The 17,223-nt window shown below is 42.0% G+C and overlaps 1 protein-coding gene across 3 annotated transcripts in view; it reads left to right on the top strand.

Moving 5' to 3' along the window:
• LOC122686616 (ATP-binding cassette sub-family C member 4) overlaps positions 1-17,223 on the top strand; it is a 189,114-nt gene that overhangs the window by 40,673 nt on the left and 131,218 nt on the right. For 2 of the 3 annotated variants that reach the window (XM_043891780.1, XM_043891781.1), the window contains exon 4: positions 6,973-7,197. The exons of the other annotated variant lie outside the window; for it this stretch is intronic. In XM_043891780.1, the coding sequence (XP_043747715.1) occupies positions 6,973-7,197 (225 nt within the window). The remainder of the gene's footprint in view (positions 1-6,972; positions 7,198-17,223) is intronic. 3 annotated transcript variants of the gene reach the window in all.

The raw sequence follows: 17,223 nt of genomic DNA, 5'->3' as shown, positions 1-17,223 counted from the left end.
CTTGCTGACCTATGTTAGATACTGGAAGATCTAAACTCAGCCCAGGATTCTCTAAAATGCAAACATGTTTTCTGTGTGACCTGCAGCCCTCTTGGTTCATCTGGTACACAGAATGCTGTGTGGATTATCCACGATTCCCATGCAGTGTGCTCTGACCACCCACAACCCAGGCAGGGCCTTCCCTTGAACTACTGGCAGCAGCACCAGTGGGAAGAGGCAGGGTGATGCCATTCCAGGGTGAGCTATTTAGGGTTAGGATTTCTTTTTTTTTTTATTTAAATTTTTTTATTAGTTGGAGGCTAATTACTTCACAACATTTCAGTGGGTTTTGTCATACATTGATATGAATCAGCCATAGATTTACACTTATTCCCCATCCCGATCCCCCCTCCCAGGGTTAGGATTTCAAAACCATGAAAACATCTCTCTTATGAGTGTTAGGAATGACTTTAAGGGTTCGAGGAGCTCTTGCAGGCCGATGCTAATTAGAACAGAACAGCCAGCGAGTTCCTAGCACGCCTGGCCCCTGTGTGCACCTTCATGGGGACCATGGGTGGGGAGGACAGGTCTCTGCCTGCCCAGGTTCCTCAGGGTGGAGAGGAGGAGCCTGAAGTCTCTGCCTGGGCCTGAGTCACAGAGACCACCTCCCCAGGTCGTCAGGGCTTCTCTCTGAGAGGTGAGGTCTCCATTGCTGGTGCGTAAGTAGGGTGACCTCAGAGAGCCAGAGTGGGTTCACCCCGTCCCTTCCCCTGAGAGGGGAGGTGTGGCCAGGGTTTATGTCCTCTTTCTGGGAACCTTAGAAATGGCCTGGCCTTGTCCTGACACTTGGTCTTTGTTCAAGGCCATTGGAAGCTGTAGGAACACACACATATTTGTGTAAATTTTCACTTCAGAGCTCAGCCGATGGGCAGGAAGTAAACAGAATCCTCTGCGTCCCAAAATGGGCTTTATGCCTCAATTCAGGGCTGGTTCCCCAAGAGCTGAGTGGTCTTTGCATTTATTTCCCAACCCTCCTTCCATGTGTCCCTCACTTTTGCTCCACCAAGGAGGCTGCTGGTAGCAAAGAAACTGTGGGCCTGGAGTAACTCCTGAGCCCCACACAGCAAGGGAGAGGAGGAGGGAGAATTGAGCAAAGCAAGACAGGAACCTGCAGAGCAGACCTGCTGTGTGCACCCTGCTGGTTCTTAGGAGCACAGTCCATGGACTTCTCCAGGCCAGAATACTGGAGTGGGTAGCCTTTCCATTCTCCAGGGGATCTTCCCAACCCAGGTTTCCTGCATTGCAGGTGGATTCTTTTACCAACTTAGCCACAAGGGAAACCCATTAATACTGGAGTGGGTAGCCTATCCCTTCTCCAGCTGATCTTCCCCACCCAGGAACCGAACCAGGGTCCTCCTGCATTGTGTGTGGATTCTTTACCAACTGAGCTATCAGGGAAGCATAGCACTAGCTAGCCATTAGGTGTTAGTAATATCCACAGTGATGACCTTGAGGTCTAAAGGAGGGGAATGCTTTTCAATCGTTTTTGTTTTTAAAAACATGTTAATTTTTATTAAATTAATTTTTTTTCAATTTCAGTATGGTAGACTTACATATAACGTAGTGATTAAACATTTCTGTACATTACAGAATGCTCACCCTATTAAGTCTAGTTATACTTTATCACCATACAGAGCTATTCCAATATTATTGACTACATTTCCTATGCTGTACATTACATTCTCTTGCCTTTTTTATTTTACACCTGTAAGATTGTACCTTTTAATCTCCATCACCTATTCCACGCATCCCCTCAATCTGTTTTCTTTTTGAAGGCAGGAAGTAGGTAACTCATTTTTACAAGACTGCATTTATAATGGATCAGATTTCAAAAATCTGGCTAGAACTGATAGTTTTCATTACTGTCCATAAGAGTTAGCTTTTATGAATGACTTTTTTTCAAGAGTTTTCTGCTATGATCACTTGTGAACAGTTCTCCAAGCTCTTTGTGAAACCAGCCTCTGCCATTAAGAATACAATAGGTCTCTTCCTGGAAGTTCTGTATAGTAAAGTGATCATAGTTTACATTTGTTTTGATGATGGTTTCAGAGCACTCTGAGCTGTTGTAGCTCATTTAGTTGTCCCAGGATTCCTCCGAGGGAGGCAAGGCAGGTATTTCCATCGATGAGGACCTGGAGGTGCAGGAGGGCACAAGAGGGGCCTGGCATCATGTGATTCGCAGGTGGCCGACCTGGTTTCTGAAGCACAGTGTTTTGATTTCTAGACCAGGGTTCTCTTTGTTCTGTCCTGAGATTTCCTCTCCTTCCACAGCCTCCACTGAAGAGTCACAGGTTTAGTTGCTAAGTTGTCTTGCAACCGCATGGACTGGAGCCCACTAAGGCTCCTCTATCCATGGGATTTCCCAGGCAAGACTGGAGGGGTTGCCATTTCCTTCTCCAGGGGATTGAACCCAGGTCTCCTGCGTGGCAGGTGGATTCTTTACTGATTGAGCCACCAGGTCACAGAGCCAAGACTTTTTTCTGACAACAGCATTGTACCGCTGCTTCCTACAGTGTGGAGTTTCCTTTTTCCCTGAAGATTTTAAGGAACATTTCAAAAATAGAAGAATAGAACAAGGTAGCTGAATGCTTTACCCTGGAATCTTCCTTTTTGGAGTAAAGAGTATTTTGAGCTGACTGTTTTTTTTTAAGAAGTAGACACAGGAAGGAAATCTCATTTGTAAGGGCTTCTGCTCTGTACCTGAAAGAGAATGTTGGCCCTGAAACACACAAGCATTTTGTCAGTGGAGAATGGATTTGCATAATGAATCCAACTCTGTCTTTCTTGCTTTGTTTACTCTGGGTTGCCTGTTAACCTCTCATGAGCCCCCTCTCCAGTGCCCCACCCTTTAGCTGGAATGTCAGGACTTGGGTTCATATGAGTTTTTCTTGGAAGTATGATAGATCTCCTGGAATTCTGATTAAAACCCTTTGTGGTCCTTGTAAATCATTCACAGCCGGTCTGTCGTCCCCCTAGGCGCAGATGCCCTGACAGTGTAGGACAGGAGGATAGCAGATGCTTACATGGGGTTAGTTTGTGCATCTGGAATCTTCCAGGGAGTGAGGACTTCAGTCTGCATCCCTAATTTGTTGTGAGTCTTGGGAGGCTTCGCTGATACCTCAGTTGGTAAAGTATCAGCCTGCAATGCAGGAGACCCTGGTTCAATTCCTGGGTTGGGAAGATCTGCTGGAGAATGGATTGGCTACCCACTCCAGTATTCTCGGGCTTCCCTTGTGGCTCTGCTGGTAAAGAATCTGTCTGCAATGAGGGAGACTTGGGTTTGATCCCTGGGTTGGAAAGATCCAGTGGAGAAGGGAACGGCTATCCCACTCCAGTATTCTGGCCTGGAGAATTCCATGGGCTGTATAGTCCATGGGGTCGCAAAGAGGTGGACACGACTGAACGACTTTCACTCACTCACTCAAACCAGTTTCTGGGGGCTGGGCTACAGCCCTCAGTGCTCTCAGCTCCTCGTGAGTGATGCACTCATCATGAAGTCCACTGTGTAACAGAGGAGTGAGGACAGATAGGCTGAAATACTGATGGTTTAATTTCCCCAAATTCACTGCTTTCCCTCTTAGCTCTGGATCTTTCTCAAGTCTAACATTGTCTCTTCTCCAGTTTCTACAGATTAACTGCCTGATCATTTTCCCATAAGCTCACCTGCTTATTTCCTTCTGTGTTAGATGGTTTCTAGTTCCTGTGCTTTCCTTTTTCTCTCATGAATCAAAGATAATAGAGTTGGGCAAGAAATGTTTAAAGCAGCACATGTGGAATCATAGATGAGGAACTGTACCCACTGGGGAATTTCTAGCCTCAAGCTGTGTAAGAAGTTCCCCTAAAAACAAGAGATAGGGTCACATGGGAGGTGCTCTCCGGAGGCTGAATACCAAGGGCTCCACCAAGAAATGTCTGCTTCAGAGACTTGAACCTCGAACCATGGGACACTGCTATTATATTGTGATCTTGTAAAAATCCTTTTTGGCTTTGTGGTTGTGAAGAATTCTTGTGAAGGAATAAAAACTATCTTCTCAGTTAGTTTGTGGAGTTGTAGTTTGTGGAGTTGTAGTTTGTGGAGTTGTAGTTTGTGGAGTTGTAGTTTGTGGAGTTGTAGTTTGGGTGTCAAATATGAAGGGATCATAGGAGTAATTTTGACCTTGTTCCTGTTTTTCTTGTGGCTACTTTTAACTTTGATACTGAATGTTTCTCAGTTGTTTTATTTCTCACTCAGTTGAGGGTTAGGGTCAAAAACCAACAGAAGAGTGGACACTTTGGGTCGTGGACCAGATAAATTCCTTAATCAGACTATTTGATCAACTGAGGTATTCAAGTTGGCCTCAGTGAAAAAATCAAGATGCTAAAGCAGTAGTGATCGTTATTTTTAAAAAAGCTCATTTTTGCTGAGTTTGTTACTTCTGTTGGTACTCTTCTTTGGTGGATTTTCAATGTTAGGCTCACGTGGAGAGCTGAGGCCCAGACAACAGTGATTCCAGATATAATCATAAGTTTTAGGAAAGTTTGGGATGGTGGCTGTTAGCACTGGGCTTCTGGTGGAGAGCCTCAGGGTTGTAGGCTGCAGCTCTGGACTGCTCTGGGCCATACCTGGGCTGGGACTGCCCTTGTGTACAGTTTGACTTTCTTGTTTCTCTGTGTAAGCCTTCAGACTTCTATCTCAGTGAACTCTATAAACAGTGTGTTTTGCAATATACGATGTGAGGGGCTTTTTAAATAAGCTCTTCATGCCCCTTGGGATGAATCATGGGGCTTGCTGGAAATTTAACAACAAACCTTTGTGTTGTTGGGCAATCTTACTCTTATCTGATCATCTTACTCATGTTCAGCTAAACAGCGTTAACCTTCTTTTCCCTATTAGATGAAACCTTCCATGACCTTGTGGAAGGCAAGGCAGTCAGTGAATGTGTGGGTTTGTGTGTGCAGAGCAAGACACAAGTGTTGGGCTTCAGTGTTGCATTCATTTGAAGGATGGAGACAGCTTTCTGTGAATAATCTGATCAGGCATTAGTTGACTGAGCAGAAAATATGTGTTTGTTTTGTTTGCTGATTGAAGTTTTGATTCTCCTTCCCTTCCTCTTGCATGGGGGTTCTTCAGCTTTGGACAGACAGAGCTATCAAAAGTAACCCGTCAATTATTTATCCTGTCTGTATTATTAAGGAGGGATTGTTTAAAAGGAAAATCCGAATTCTAGAAAGATTTCCGAACTTTTGGCATTTTGTCCTTTGAGAATTCTGGAGGAAATGATGTCGAGGGCCGAGGTGTTTACTTTTGGTGACTTGGATTTGTTGAGTGTTTGGTTTTCCTTGGTGAGAAAGAATGGGACCTTCAAGGGGCGACAAGGGGCCAGAAGTAGGTTGTGGGGTGGAGTGTCCATTTGAGAGAGTGGGCAAGTGTTGCAGTTTTTTTGACGTTAGTTTTGGGAAGGAAAATTGTTTTCCCTATGCCATACTTAAGATATAAGTCCCAATGCTTCCCAACTCATTGGTTTAGAATTGTAATTTTTGCCTTGGGGAAAAGATGATTGGTTAATATGTATTTTAAACCAGTACCTGTAGTGTTTGGCAGATGAAGAACCATGGATGACATCATTTTTTTAGCTTGGCTTCTGCTAAAGTGATACAGTGTACCCTGGGGCTGGGTTCCTGGGAACCTCCCAAGCCTGCTCTCTGCGAGAAACTCTAGCAGATGCTGGGCTCCATTCTCTTGATCCCTGTATGTGTAGAGTTCAGGTTTGGAAAGAGGGGCTCTGTTTGTGCTAATGTCTCAGTTCATAAAGGCTCTTGATGAGTGTTTTTGTTTTAAGTATTTATGTATTTGGCTTCTGCAGCAGGTCTCAGTTGTGGTATATAGGATCTTTAGTTGTTCAAACTCTTAGCTGTTATATGTGGGATCTTTTTCTTTGACCAGGGATCGAACCTGAGCCCCCTGCATTGGGAACACGGGGTCTTAGCCACTGGACCATCAGGGTAGTCCCTCTTGATGAGTTTTTGATGTATTTGTGGGGAGGCTGACGATCTCCATGTCTTACTCCTGTGCCGTCTTATTCAGCTTCCCCTCCATAAAGGCTCTTAACTCTGACAGAGATGGCAAGAGTGGTCCTCCCGTACGTGAATGACCTTGAATTTCTGTTGGGCTGGGACACTGAGATTACAGGGGACCAGAAGCAGGCTGCCAAAAGGGCTTGTTCATATGGAAACAGATTTCTTACCTTTCTTATGCTCATCTGAAGCCAAGACTCACTTGGTATTTTGCCAAATGTGTTCTAAAGCACTGGTTGTAAGATTTATTGAGCATCCACAATGTACTAACCACAGTGTTAGTAACCAAGACTTTGTTGTCTTTATCACACTTTTGCTTAGGTTAAAAAAAACTGTTGTCTGCTTGTCTTATAGAAGATAGTGGATCTGTGGAGTTTTTTCTTTAGATTAACTAGGAATGTTGCATTTTGTCAAGATGCCTTTTTAACAAGTAATAATAAAAGTAAAGCGTGTGGTAAGAAAACCGGGTTTGGGGCTTCCCAGGTGGTGCCAGGGGCTTCCCAGGTGGTGAAGAAGCCGCCTGCCAGTGCAGGAGACCTGAGAGACGCGGGTTCAATCCCTGGGTAGGGAAAATCCCCTGGAAAAGGGCATAGCAACCCATAGCCTGGAGAATCCCATGCACAGAGGAGACTGGCAGGCTACAGTACATGGGGTCGCAAAGAGGTGGACGTGACTGAAGCGACTTAGCACCCACGAATCCAATTAGCTTCAGTCTCACAACTAGATTTTATGATTGAATGTTTGAGGGCTGAATAAAGTCTTTATTTACTCTGTCGACTGACCAAAAAACAAACAAACAAAAAAACAACAAACCAAAGCCTAAAGGAAACCTGGTCTGGCTTGTATATCTAATGAAGATTTTTTAAAATTTGTTTTTAGGAAAGTACCAGAGTAGTTCAGCCCATAATTTTGGGGAAAATTATTGGTTATTTTGAAAACTACGATCCCTCTGATTCTGCTGCTTTGTACGAAGCCCATGGCTATGCCGGGGTGCTGAGTGCCTGCACGCTTGTCTTGGCCATTCTACACCACTTGTACTTCTACCACGTCCAGTGTGCGGGGATGAGGCTGAGAGTAGCCATGTGCCACATGATCTACCGCAAGGTAAGTGTCACTCGGTACCACAGTGTATACCTCTCATGAAGTACCAGAAGCATTTTGGGAAAGTTCTCTGTCAATTTTATAACTAGTAAAAATCGTGAATCACTATTGTACACGTGTCACATATAATATTGCACATCAAGTATACTTCAGTAAAAAAGTAAGACACATTGTACCCAAGAAAAACTTTCTTTTAATGATTTACACCATGCTACGGGCGTCCCTGTAGCTCAGATGGTAAAGCGTCTGCCTGCAATGCGGGAGACCCAGGTTTGATCCCTGGGTTGGGAAGATCCCCTGGAGAAAGAAATGGCAACCCATTCCAGTACTCTTGCCTGAAAAACTCCATGGACTGTCCCTTAAGGAGCCTGGTAGGCTACAGTCCCTGGTGTTGCAAAGAGTCGGATATGACTGAGCGACTTCACTTTAACTTTCACACCATGCTACCAAAGTTTGCTCTTTGTATCCAGCCAATTTTGTTGTTTAAGCAAATGTTACAAAAACATAAGCGATTTGTATTGAGATCAGGTCAGGACAGCTTTTGATAACTTTTATTCACAGGCTCTTGCATAATATTCAGTAAATTTTATAAAGAAGTCTATAAGCATCAGAGATATGAAGTTGATTTTTAATGTTTTCATGCCGAAAGAGCATAGTGGTATTAATGGAAATTTGGTTGTTGTTCATGAAAACCTTTATTTACACAAAGTTGTATTTACTAGAAAGCTTCTGTAATTGAATCTATAAAATTAAATCTAGGAGAAAAGAATGTATTTGAGAAAGGGAATAAGATGCTGGCGACAGCATCTTTTTTTTTCAAACATCGCATCTAATCATATTCATTATAATTATGTTTATTAAAAAAATGTAAATGGAATCCATGCCACATATAGACTCACTCATTGTGTTATATAGTTGTGCTTGTTCATAACAGTAGTAAAGAAAATAGATGTTTGGATAAAACTTGAAATTTTTCATTGTTTTTAGTAATTTTAGAGAGAATTTGTTGGTTGCCATTCATTTAGTTTTTTTCATAATAGATTTCCTTTTTTTCTTTAGTTAGCATTACAGCAGTTTTAGTATGACCTGGTTTGATGTTTTTAGTGCTTTTGTGCTGAGAAATACCCATAAGATTATTCCATAGGTTACCCTGGCCTTAACTAGTGTAAAGGGAGTGAGGATTTCAGGTGGATTTACAGAGAAATTGCCAGTGTCAGGAGCTGAAGTGCCGTTTATAAACTTGATCCTGGATATCTCTGCCCTGTTTACTTTTTTAAGAATTTTCATTTGACTGTATTATATACTTTAAAATTTACTGACATAGCAGACACACACAAAAAGGACAACAACATCTTCAATGTGTTAAGTGGCTTTAGTAATTATTTGCCATTGTCTGTATCAGAGCATCACATTGTACACCTTAAATATGCAATTTTTATTACAAAGCAATTAAAATTGTCATTGAAGTCTAAAGCCAAACAGTTTAAATTGAAATTATCACTTCTTTCATCTAGTTGCTACTTATTTAGACTTCTGCTTCCTGGGGGTACATTTGTTGGCAAAATGTGACTTGTCTCCTCATTTTCCCTTGAGCGGAGTCTTGTTAATCTCAGGGCTCTGTCATCCCCGGGGGCCTGGTATCTCACTGTCTGTGTTTGGCTGCAGCATCTGAGCCAGTTTCCTCCTGGGTGATGTGGAAACGGTCTACACTCTGGTCAGGGGTCTTCCTTGTCATTCATCACGTTCTTTAATATTCTATGATACCATCTATTATTTAGGAGATAGACACTCTGATTCCCAAAATTTAGCTAGATGTTTGTGATTCCAGATCATGCTTAGCTCCCATAAATAAATAGGAAATTTCACCAGACCTGCATTGTAAAAATCTTTTGTTAGGTCTGATGGTTCAGTGAAATAAAGCTCTCTCTTGGCTGCACAGGTGAGCCACCGTCCACCTGTTTTTCTTCCTCTTCGCACTAACACTTTGGAACATTGCCTTTGGGAAATCCGATCTGGCCCTGGCACATTTGCTTAGATGAATGTAAACATCTCCCAAAGCCATTAATTTGCTGGCTTGATTAGGCTAAGAGAATTGTCCCTTTACGAAGTCAGGTATTGTTGGGGTAAACCACAGACATAACCAGAAATTCCAGAAACGTGAGAAAGAATTGTTTCTTCCTGCACAGCTTTGCATCTAGGATCCCTCTGGGGTGGAGAAATTCAACATGTCTTTGCAGGTTACCGGCAGACTGATTGCTTAGAGCCAAAGCTGGTGCTGCTGAAAGGCCCCTTGGAAGGACTGTGGTTCATGCTCAGGCCCCACCTCCTGGAAAGAAATCAGCTTGGGTGTTATAAATGGCTGCTAAGTCACAGTTGTAACTTTGAATGATCCTTTGGGATATATCACATATACGGATGACTTATTTACCTTTTGACTGCTTTGGTAAAATTACTTTTGGTCATTGCTTTTTTTTTTTTTTTTTTTGGTCATTGCCTTTTTAAAAAAAAATGTAAAATATACACAACATCAAGCTTACCATTTTAACTTCTTTTTTAAAAATTAATATATTTATTTGGCTGCACCAGATCTTATTTGCGGCATGTGAGATCTAGTTTTCTAACCAGGGCTCGAACCTGGGCCCCCTGCATTGGGAGCGCATAGCTACTGCACCACCAGGGAAGCCCGCATTTTAACCCTTTTTAAGTGCACCATTTAGTGACTTTAGGTCTGTTCAAGTTGTTGTTCAGCCATCAGTGCTATTCATCTTCAGAACTTTTTCATCATCCCAGACTGAAACTCTGTACCCATTAAACACTGACTCTCCAGCCCCTCACCACCATTCTACTTCTCTGAATTTACTGACTCTAGATGATTCAGGTGTCAGAATTCAATTCCTTTTAAAGGCTGAATAACATTCCATTACAGGTCTATACTACATTCTGTGCATCCTTTCATCTGTTATTGGACATTTTGGTTGTTCCTACATTTGGCTGTTGTGAATAATGCTGTTGGGAACATGGGTATACCAGTATTTGTGTCTGTGTTTTCAGTTCTTCTGAGTGCATCTCCAGGAAGTTGAATTGCTATACAATATGCTAATTTTATCTTTAGTATTTTAAGGAACTTCCAGACTCAATTGTGATGACATTATTTTACATTCACACTTGATCATTGATCTTTCTGTTTGAGGACTAAATGAAAAGTTTTTATGAATATGACATTTCATTTGGATTAGTGACTCTAATTGGTGGTCTGTTGAAGCAGCTCATGGTGTCTATTCAGATTCCTGGTCTCCAAGGCATTTTTTTTTCAAACTTCTTACCAAAAACCAGTATTATGCAACATGGGCTGTGTTTTTTGTGAAGTCAGCTAACTGGCATTAAGAACACAGATCCGTCAAAGGAATAGTGTTTTAAACCTTGTTGTTGTTCAGTCGCCTAGTCCTGTCTAACTCTTTGCAACCCCATGGACTGCAGCACACCAGGCCTCCCTGACCCTCACTATCTCCTGAAGTTTGCCCAAGTTCATGTCCATTGCATCAGTGATGTCATCTCATCCCCTCACACCCTCTTCTCCTTCTGCCCTCAATCTTTTCCAGCATCAGAGACTTTTGCAAGGAATCAGTTCTTTGCATCAGGTGGCCAAAAGTATTGGAGTTTCAGCTTCAGCATCAGTCCTTCCAGTGAATATTCAGGGTTGATTTCCCTTAGGACTGACTGGTTTGATCTCCTTGATGTCCAAGGGACTTTCAGGAGTTTTCTCCAGCACCACAGTTCGAAGGCATCAATTCTTTGATGCTCAGCTTTCTTTATGGTCCAACTCTCACATCCGTACATGACTACTGGAAAAACCATAGCCTTGACTATACAGACCTTTGTCGGCAGAGTAATGTCTCTGCTTTTCAACACACTGTCTAGGTTTAACATCGCTTTCCTTCCAAGCAGCAACTGTCTTCTGATTTCATGGCTGCAGTCACCATCCGTTGTGATTTTAGAGCCCAAGAAGAGGAAATATGTCACTACTTTGACCTTTTCCCCTTCTATTTGCCATGAAGTAATGGGCCCGGATGCCATGGTCTTAGTTTTTTTTAGTGTTTAGTCTTAAGCTGGCTCTTTCCCTCTCCTCCTTCACCCTCATGAAGAGGCTCTTTACTTCCTCTTCACTTTCTGCCATTAGAGTGGTATCATCTGCATGTCTGAGGTTGTTGATGTTTCTCCCTCCTATCTTGATTCCAGCTTGTAAACTCATCCAGCCCAGTGTTTCTCATGATGTGCTCAGCATATAGGTTAAATGAACAGGGTTTAAACCTTATACTGTCTCCTTTTAGAAAATCGTCAGGAGTCCCTGGTGATACTCCCAGCATGAGTCACCTATCACCTTTACGGTGAGACCAGTGTCTTAATTCCTGTCTGTTTATGGTTGGGGCATAGAAGAAGGAGTACTCCCCCAGCTTCAAATCTCAAGGTAATAACTCCCCCAGCTTAGAGCATGGGAGGTGGACCTGGGATGGGGAAAGATGAGAACTTAAAGCAAGCTGAGCCTGCATTGAAGATGGTTGTCAATCTCCAGCCCAAGTCAGTAGTGAGAATGTATCTCCAGTCCTGTCCTTGTCTTCATGCCTGAATGCTATGGATGTTCAGACCTGAGGCGGGCAGCATGACAGTGTCACTAATTGGGATGGTCTTGTCATATGGCACAGAGATTTTAAAAAGCATGTTTTCCCATGGTGAGTCCTGATAATGGGTTAGTTTGCTCCCAATGCCAGGTAAAGCCAGAGCAGATAGTGAGGGATGTCATTGAGTGTTCTCTGCTGCCTGTTACCCAGGGCAGATTTACCTGCAGAATCTGATCAGTTTGCCAGATTTCTTAATGTGACTGATATCTCATCCTAATTCTCTTTAGTGTTTGTTACCCAAAGGGTGGTTTGCAGGAGAGATTTCCTCATTCGTTGTTTCAGCTTCTAAGATGACTTGATTCCCTGCAAACATCCCAGTTTCCCTTTATCTTTCACTGTAGATCTGTAGGGCTTCCCTGGTGGTTCCGTGGTAAAGAACCCACCTGCCAGGGCAGGAAACACGGGCTCCGTCCCTGGGTTGGGAAGATTCCCTGAAGAAGAAATGACAGCCCACTCTAGTATTCTTGCCTGGGAAATCCCATGGACAGAGAAGCCTGGCAGGCTACAGTCCGTAGGGATACTTGACTTAGCATTTGAAAAACAACACATGCATCCACACATGCATCCAACCTGGGCTGGTGATCTGTTTCACCCTTGATAGTATACTTGTTTCAATGCTATTCTCTCAGAACATCCCACCCTCGCCTTCTCCCAGAGAGTCCAAAAGTCTGTTCCATGCATCTGTGTCTCTTTTTCTGTTTTGCATATAGGGTTATCGTTACCATCTTTTAAAATTCCATATATATGTGTTAGTATACTGTATTGGTCTTTATCTTTCTGGCTTACTTCATTGTGTATAATGGGCTCCAGTTTCATCCATCTCATTAGAACTGATTCAAATGAATTCTTTTTAATGGCTGAGTAATATTCCATGGTGTATATGTACCACAGCTTCCTTATCCATCCGTCTGCTGATGGGCATCTAGGTTGCTTCCATGTCCTGGCTATTACAATATGTACTGTTTAAAGCTCAAAAAGCAAACAAAACTAAATATCATAGTGCCTGGAAATACATTCAGATAAAACTCTAGAACTTAAAAGGTAAGGAAATGGTAAACAGAAACAAGATGATGCTTGCTTCTGAGGAACAGAGGGAGATGAGATTGGGAGGAAAATTGTGCTTCACCGATATTATAATCCACAGTGATGTTCATTTTCAGTCTTTTATTTAAAACTAATTCTGTTTCAGTACAGACACTATATTGCTTTAAATTTGGCCTGGACTTGCGGCTTCCCTGGTGGCTCAGACAATGAAGAATCTGCCTGTAATGTGGGAGACCTGGGTTTGACCCCTGGGTTGGGGAGATCCCCTGGAGAAGGGCATGGCAACCCACTCCAGTATTCTTGCTTGGAGAATTCCATGAACGGAGGAGCCTGGCGGCCTACAGTCCACGGGATCACAAAGAGTCAGACACGACTGAATGGCTAATGTTTATTTTACACATGGAATGACATATTCAACTGATTTGGGGTTATGAAACAGTGATTTCTTATGGTCAATCTAATATTTTGTTTATGAGTTTGCAGTTATATTTCCAAGAGACCAGGATCTTGAGTATTGTTCAAGACAGTGTGGTATTTATGAAAATAGAATGACTCTCTTACAGCATCTGATACCTTGTTTGGACTTTCTCTTCTAATGGTATTTTCTTTTTTTTTTTCTTCTGCTTCTTTAATTTTTTTGAATCTTTATTGAAGTAGGGCTACCTTTCATACAATGTTGAGATCTTAAGTATACAATTTGATGAGCTTTAAAAACATATACAGTTGTATAACATACACTCTAATTGAGATATAGAACATCCCTATCGCCCAAGAAACTTTTCTTCTACCCCTTTCTGTCTGTCCCTTACCTTCTATAAGAAATGGCTATTCTGATTTCTGTATCTTTGATGTTTAACTTTTGTGTGTGTCTAGTTTCTTTTTCTAAGTGTGCTTTTGAGATTAATTCCTGTTGCTGAGTGTTCAAGTAGTTCATTACTGATTTTTAATTGCTGAGTTCCCCTGAAATCAGGAACAAGACAAGGGTGTGCCCACTCTCACCACTACTGTTCAACATAGTGTTGGAAGTTTTGGCCACAGCAATCAGAGCAGAAAAAGAAGTAAAAGGAATCCAGATAGGAAAAGAAGAAGTGAAACTCTAGCTGTTTGCAGATGACATGATCCTCTACATAGAAAACCCTAAAGACTCTTCCAGAAAATTACTAGAGCTAATCAATGAATATAGTAAAGTCGCAGGATATAAAATTAACACACAGAAATCCCTTGCATTCCTATATACTAACAATGAAAAAACAGAAAGAGAAATTAAGGAAACAATACCGTTCACCATTGCAACAAAAAGAATAAAATAGGAGTGTATCTACCTAAAGAAACAAAAGACCTATACATAGAAAACTATAAAACACTGATGAAAGAAATCAAAGAGGACACAAACAGATGGAGAAACATACCGTGTTCATGGATTGGAAGAATCAATATTGTCAAAATGGCTATTCTACCCAAAGCAATCCATAGATTCAATGCAATCCCTATCAAGCTACCAACGGCATTCTACACAGAACTAGAACAAATAATTTCACAATTTCTATGGAAATACTTAAGACTGTATTTATGAGTCATATATTGATATATGAAGTTGTAACATTATTTTTCAGAATATCCCACTTTATTTGAATATATCACAAGGTATCTATTCACTCTCCTATTGATGAATTATTTTTCAATTTAATGTCCTCACAAACAATATCGCTGTGAAATTTTTTAATAGTTATCTCTTTTGCTAAGTCAGGTGCTAAGCCAGGATGCTGACCTCCTGGGGCATGCACGAATGGGTTAAGAGTGCATCTCTCCTGCCCTAAAATTGACCAATTCAGGTCCTGGGTTGACCAGAGCCCCTCTCTGGTCCACCCTATCCATGAGCTGCCTCACCTGTTCATGGCAGTGCTTGCAGTGAAACAAGAACCAAAATCATTTACTCCCATGCTCATCTAGGACACTGAAAATGGAAGTCAGATCTTCCTGTTGACAATAACATAGTTTTGTTATTTCACTGCATTAGCATTACTTTATGTCCCAGGGGTCCTTCACTCACACAAATCATTTGATTGTTCATAGCAGAAATTTCCCCACAGACTTATCAACTCTTCAATGAAAAGCATCAGCAGACAGTTTTTGCCCTAAGGTTCTTTGAATTTCTTGCCTCAAAATCCTTACCATGCTGTTTCCATCATCCTGAACTGTTGTATCATGATCCTTAATCTTAATAAAGCTCTCACAATGAAGTACCTGCCTTAAAATTCCCATTTCCCAATAAGTTCTGATTCTGACTTCCCCCTTCCCAGATACTGCCAAAGTTCTGAGTCAGTGGTAGACAGTAAACAAAGCTTTGTCTTATCAATGAGTTATGTCTGTGATACTAGGGGAGATGGTATTTGCATGCAGAGGAATATTAATATTTTCAACATGTGACATGACAGCAAAAGCTTTGAGAAGCATGGCTATGGAGTACAACTTAGGTGTAGAATGGTTGAATCTCAGGATAAGTGCTTTGTCAACTTCACTATATATTGGCCCACTGTATCAATTTAAGCCTTGTTTTCTCATCTGTAAAATAAAATGATTGAGCAAGATTATGCTTAAATATTTTTTTATCTTAAAAATGTTTTCAGGACTTTCCTGGTGGTCCAGTGTCCAGTGGTTAAGAGTCTACATGCCAATGCAGGGGATGCCAGTCAATCCCTGGTTTGAGAGGATCCCATATGCTGCCAAGCAACTAAGCCTGTGCACCACAACTACCAAGCTCTTCTTGTGCCCATGCTCTGCAACAATAGATAATACCTATGGACCCTTCATTGTTTGGGGAAGATCCCCTGGAGAAAGGAATTACTACCAATATTCTTGCCTGGAGAATTCCATGGACAGAGGAGCCTGGCGGGCTACAATCCACCAGGTCACAAGGAGTCCAACACAGCTGAATGACTAACACTCTCACATTTTCACTTCTTTGCTTATCTCTGCTTCTTTAGTCCAAGAAGCCTGGTTTGCATTCTGCCTTCCCTAATTGCTGGGTCATTTCTTCCCTGGATGCTATTTTTCCATCTAGGATTCCCACTTTTCTCACTTTGTCTACCCTCCTCATGGCCATTTTCAAAGTTAAATTCAAGTAGAATCTCTTCTGAGAAAGTTTCACCTGCAACTCCACACCATGGTGAGCTGTCCCATGCATAAACTCTAGAGGACCTTCAGCCTGGGCGTCCCCAGCGACCTGTCTTTCTCCACACATACATGCTCTTCAGGGCTCCCGTGCCTTTGCATATGTTTTCCTGAGACCTGGAATCTCTTCCTCTCCCTTCTCAGTCTGGCCAGTGTTCAATTCAAGGTTATGTTCAGGTATCACCTGCTCTTTAAAGTCTGAAAGAAAATGCCTTCTTCGGCAGTTAGACATTCCCTTTCTTTGGTTCCCAAAGCATCCTTTGCCTTCCTCCTTTATAGCAAGTATCCTATTGTCATGGAGCTGTTAGTCTTTCTTCTCCAAGAGGCAGTGGGAGAGCTGGGATTTGCAGTCACATCACCTCCAAACTTGGGGCTGATCACAGAGCAAGAAAAGAACAGACTCACTGGTTTGTTTTTGATGTACATACAGACAGACACTCCAGTATTCTGGCCTGGAGAATTCCATAGTCCATGGGGTCGCAAAGAGTTGGACACAACAGAGACTTTCACTTTGTTTCTGATGCTGGGAAAGACTGAAGGCAGGAGAACAAGGTGAAAACAGAGGAGGAGATGGTTGGATGGCATCACTGAATCAATGGACATGAGTTTTCCAAGAGATGGTGAAGGACGGGGAAGCCTGGCCTGTTGCAGTCCATGGGTTCACCCTAATGGTATTTTCTAACTTCCAGACAAAATTAGAATGTGCTAGTAATGTTTCTTGCACTGTTTAGCAGTTTTAAAAACATTTTCCCCCCTTTATTTCTGATATAAATTTGAAATTGTTTAGCAGTTTTAAAAACATTTCCCCCCCTTTATTTCTGATATAAAATTGCATTTTGTGAAGTATCTCATCAAGGAGCCTCTGGGTGAAGGTTTACTTTTCTGTGGGCAGGAGATTGAGCAAAGCAGGTTAAGGAAGGAGAGGCTGTTTGGTTTAAACTACTTTGTTCAAAGTTTCTGTTGCTTGAGAATAAAGGGTGTCAATTGCATACTACCAGCTGGTAACTACCTGCTATGTGGGGTGCAGTACAAACTGGAAGGGAAGACTTAGCTCCGTGGTTCCCAAACTGCTGCACTATAGATTCATGAAAATTTAAAAACAACACTGATACCGAGCCCTCTCTGCAGAAATCCATTT

Source organism: Cervus elaphus, chromosome 30, assembly GCF_910594005.1.
Source record: "Cervus elaphus chromosome 30, mCerEla1.1, whole genome shotgun sequence".
Taxonomy (NCBI): domain Eukaryota; kingdom Metazoa; phylum Chordata; class Mammalia; order Artiodactyla; family Cervidae; genus Cervus; species Cervus elaphus.
This window is presented reverse-complemented; position numbering and strand designations above follow the sequence as displayed.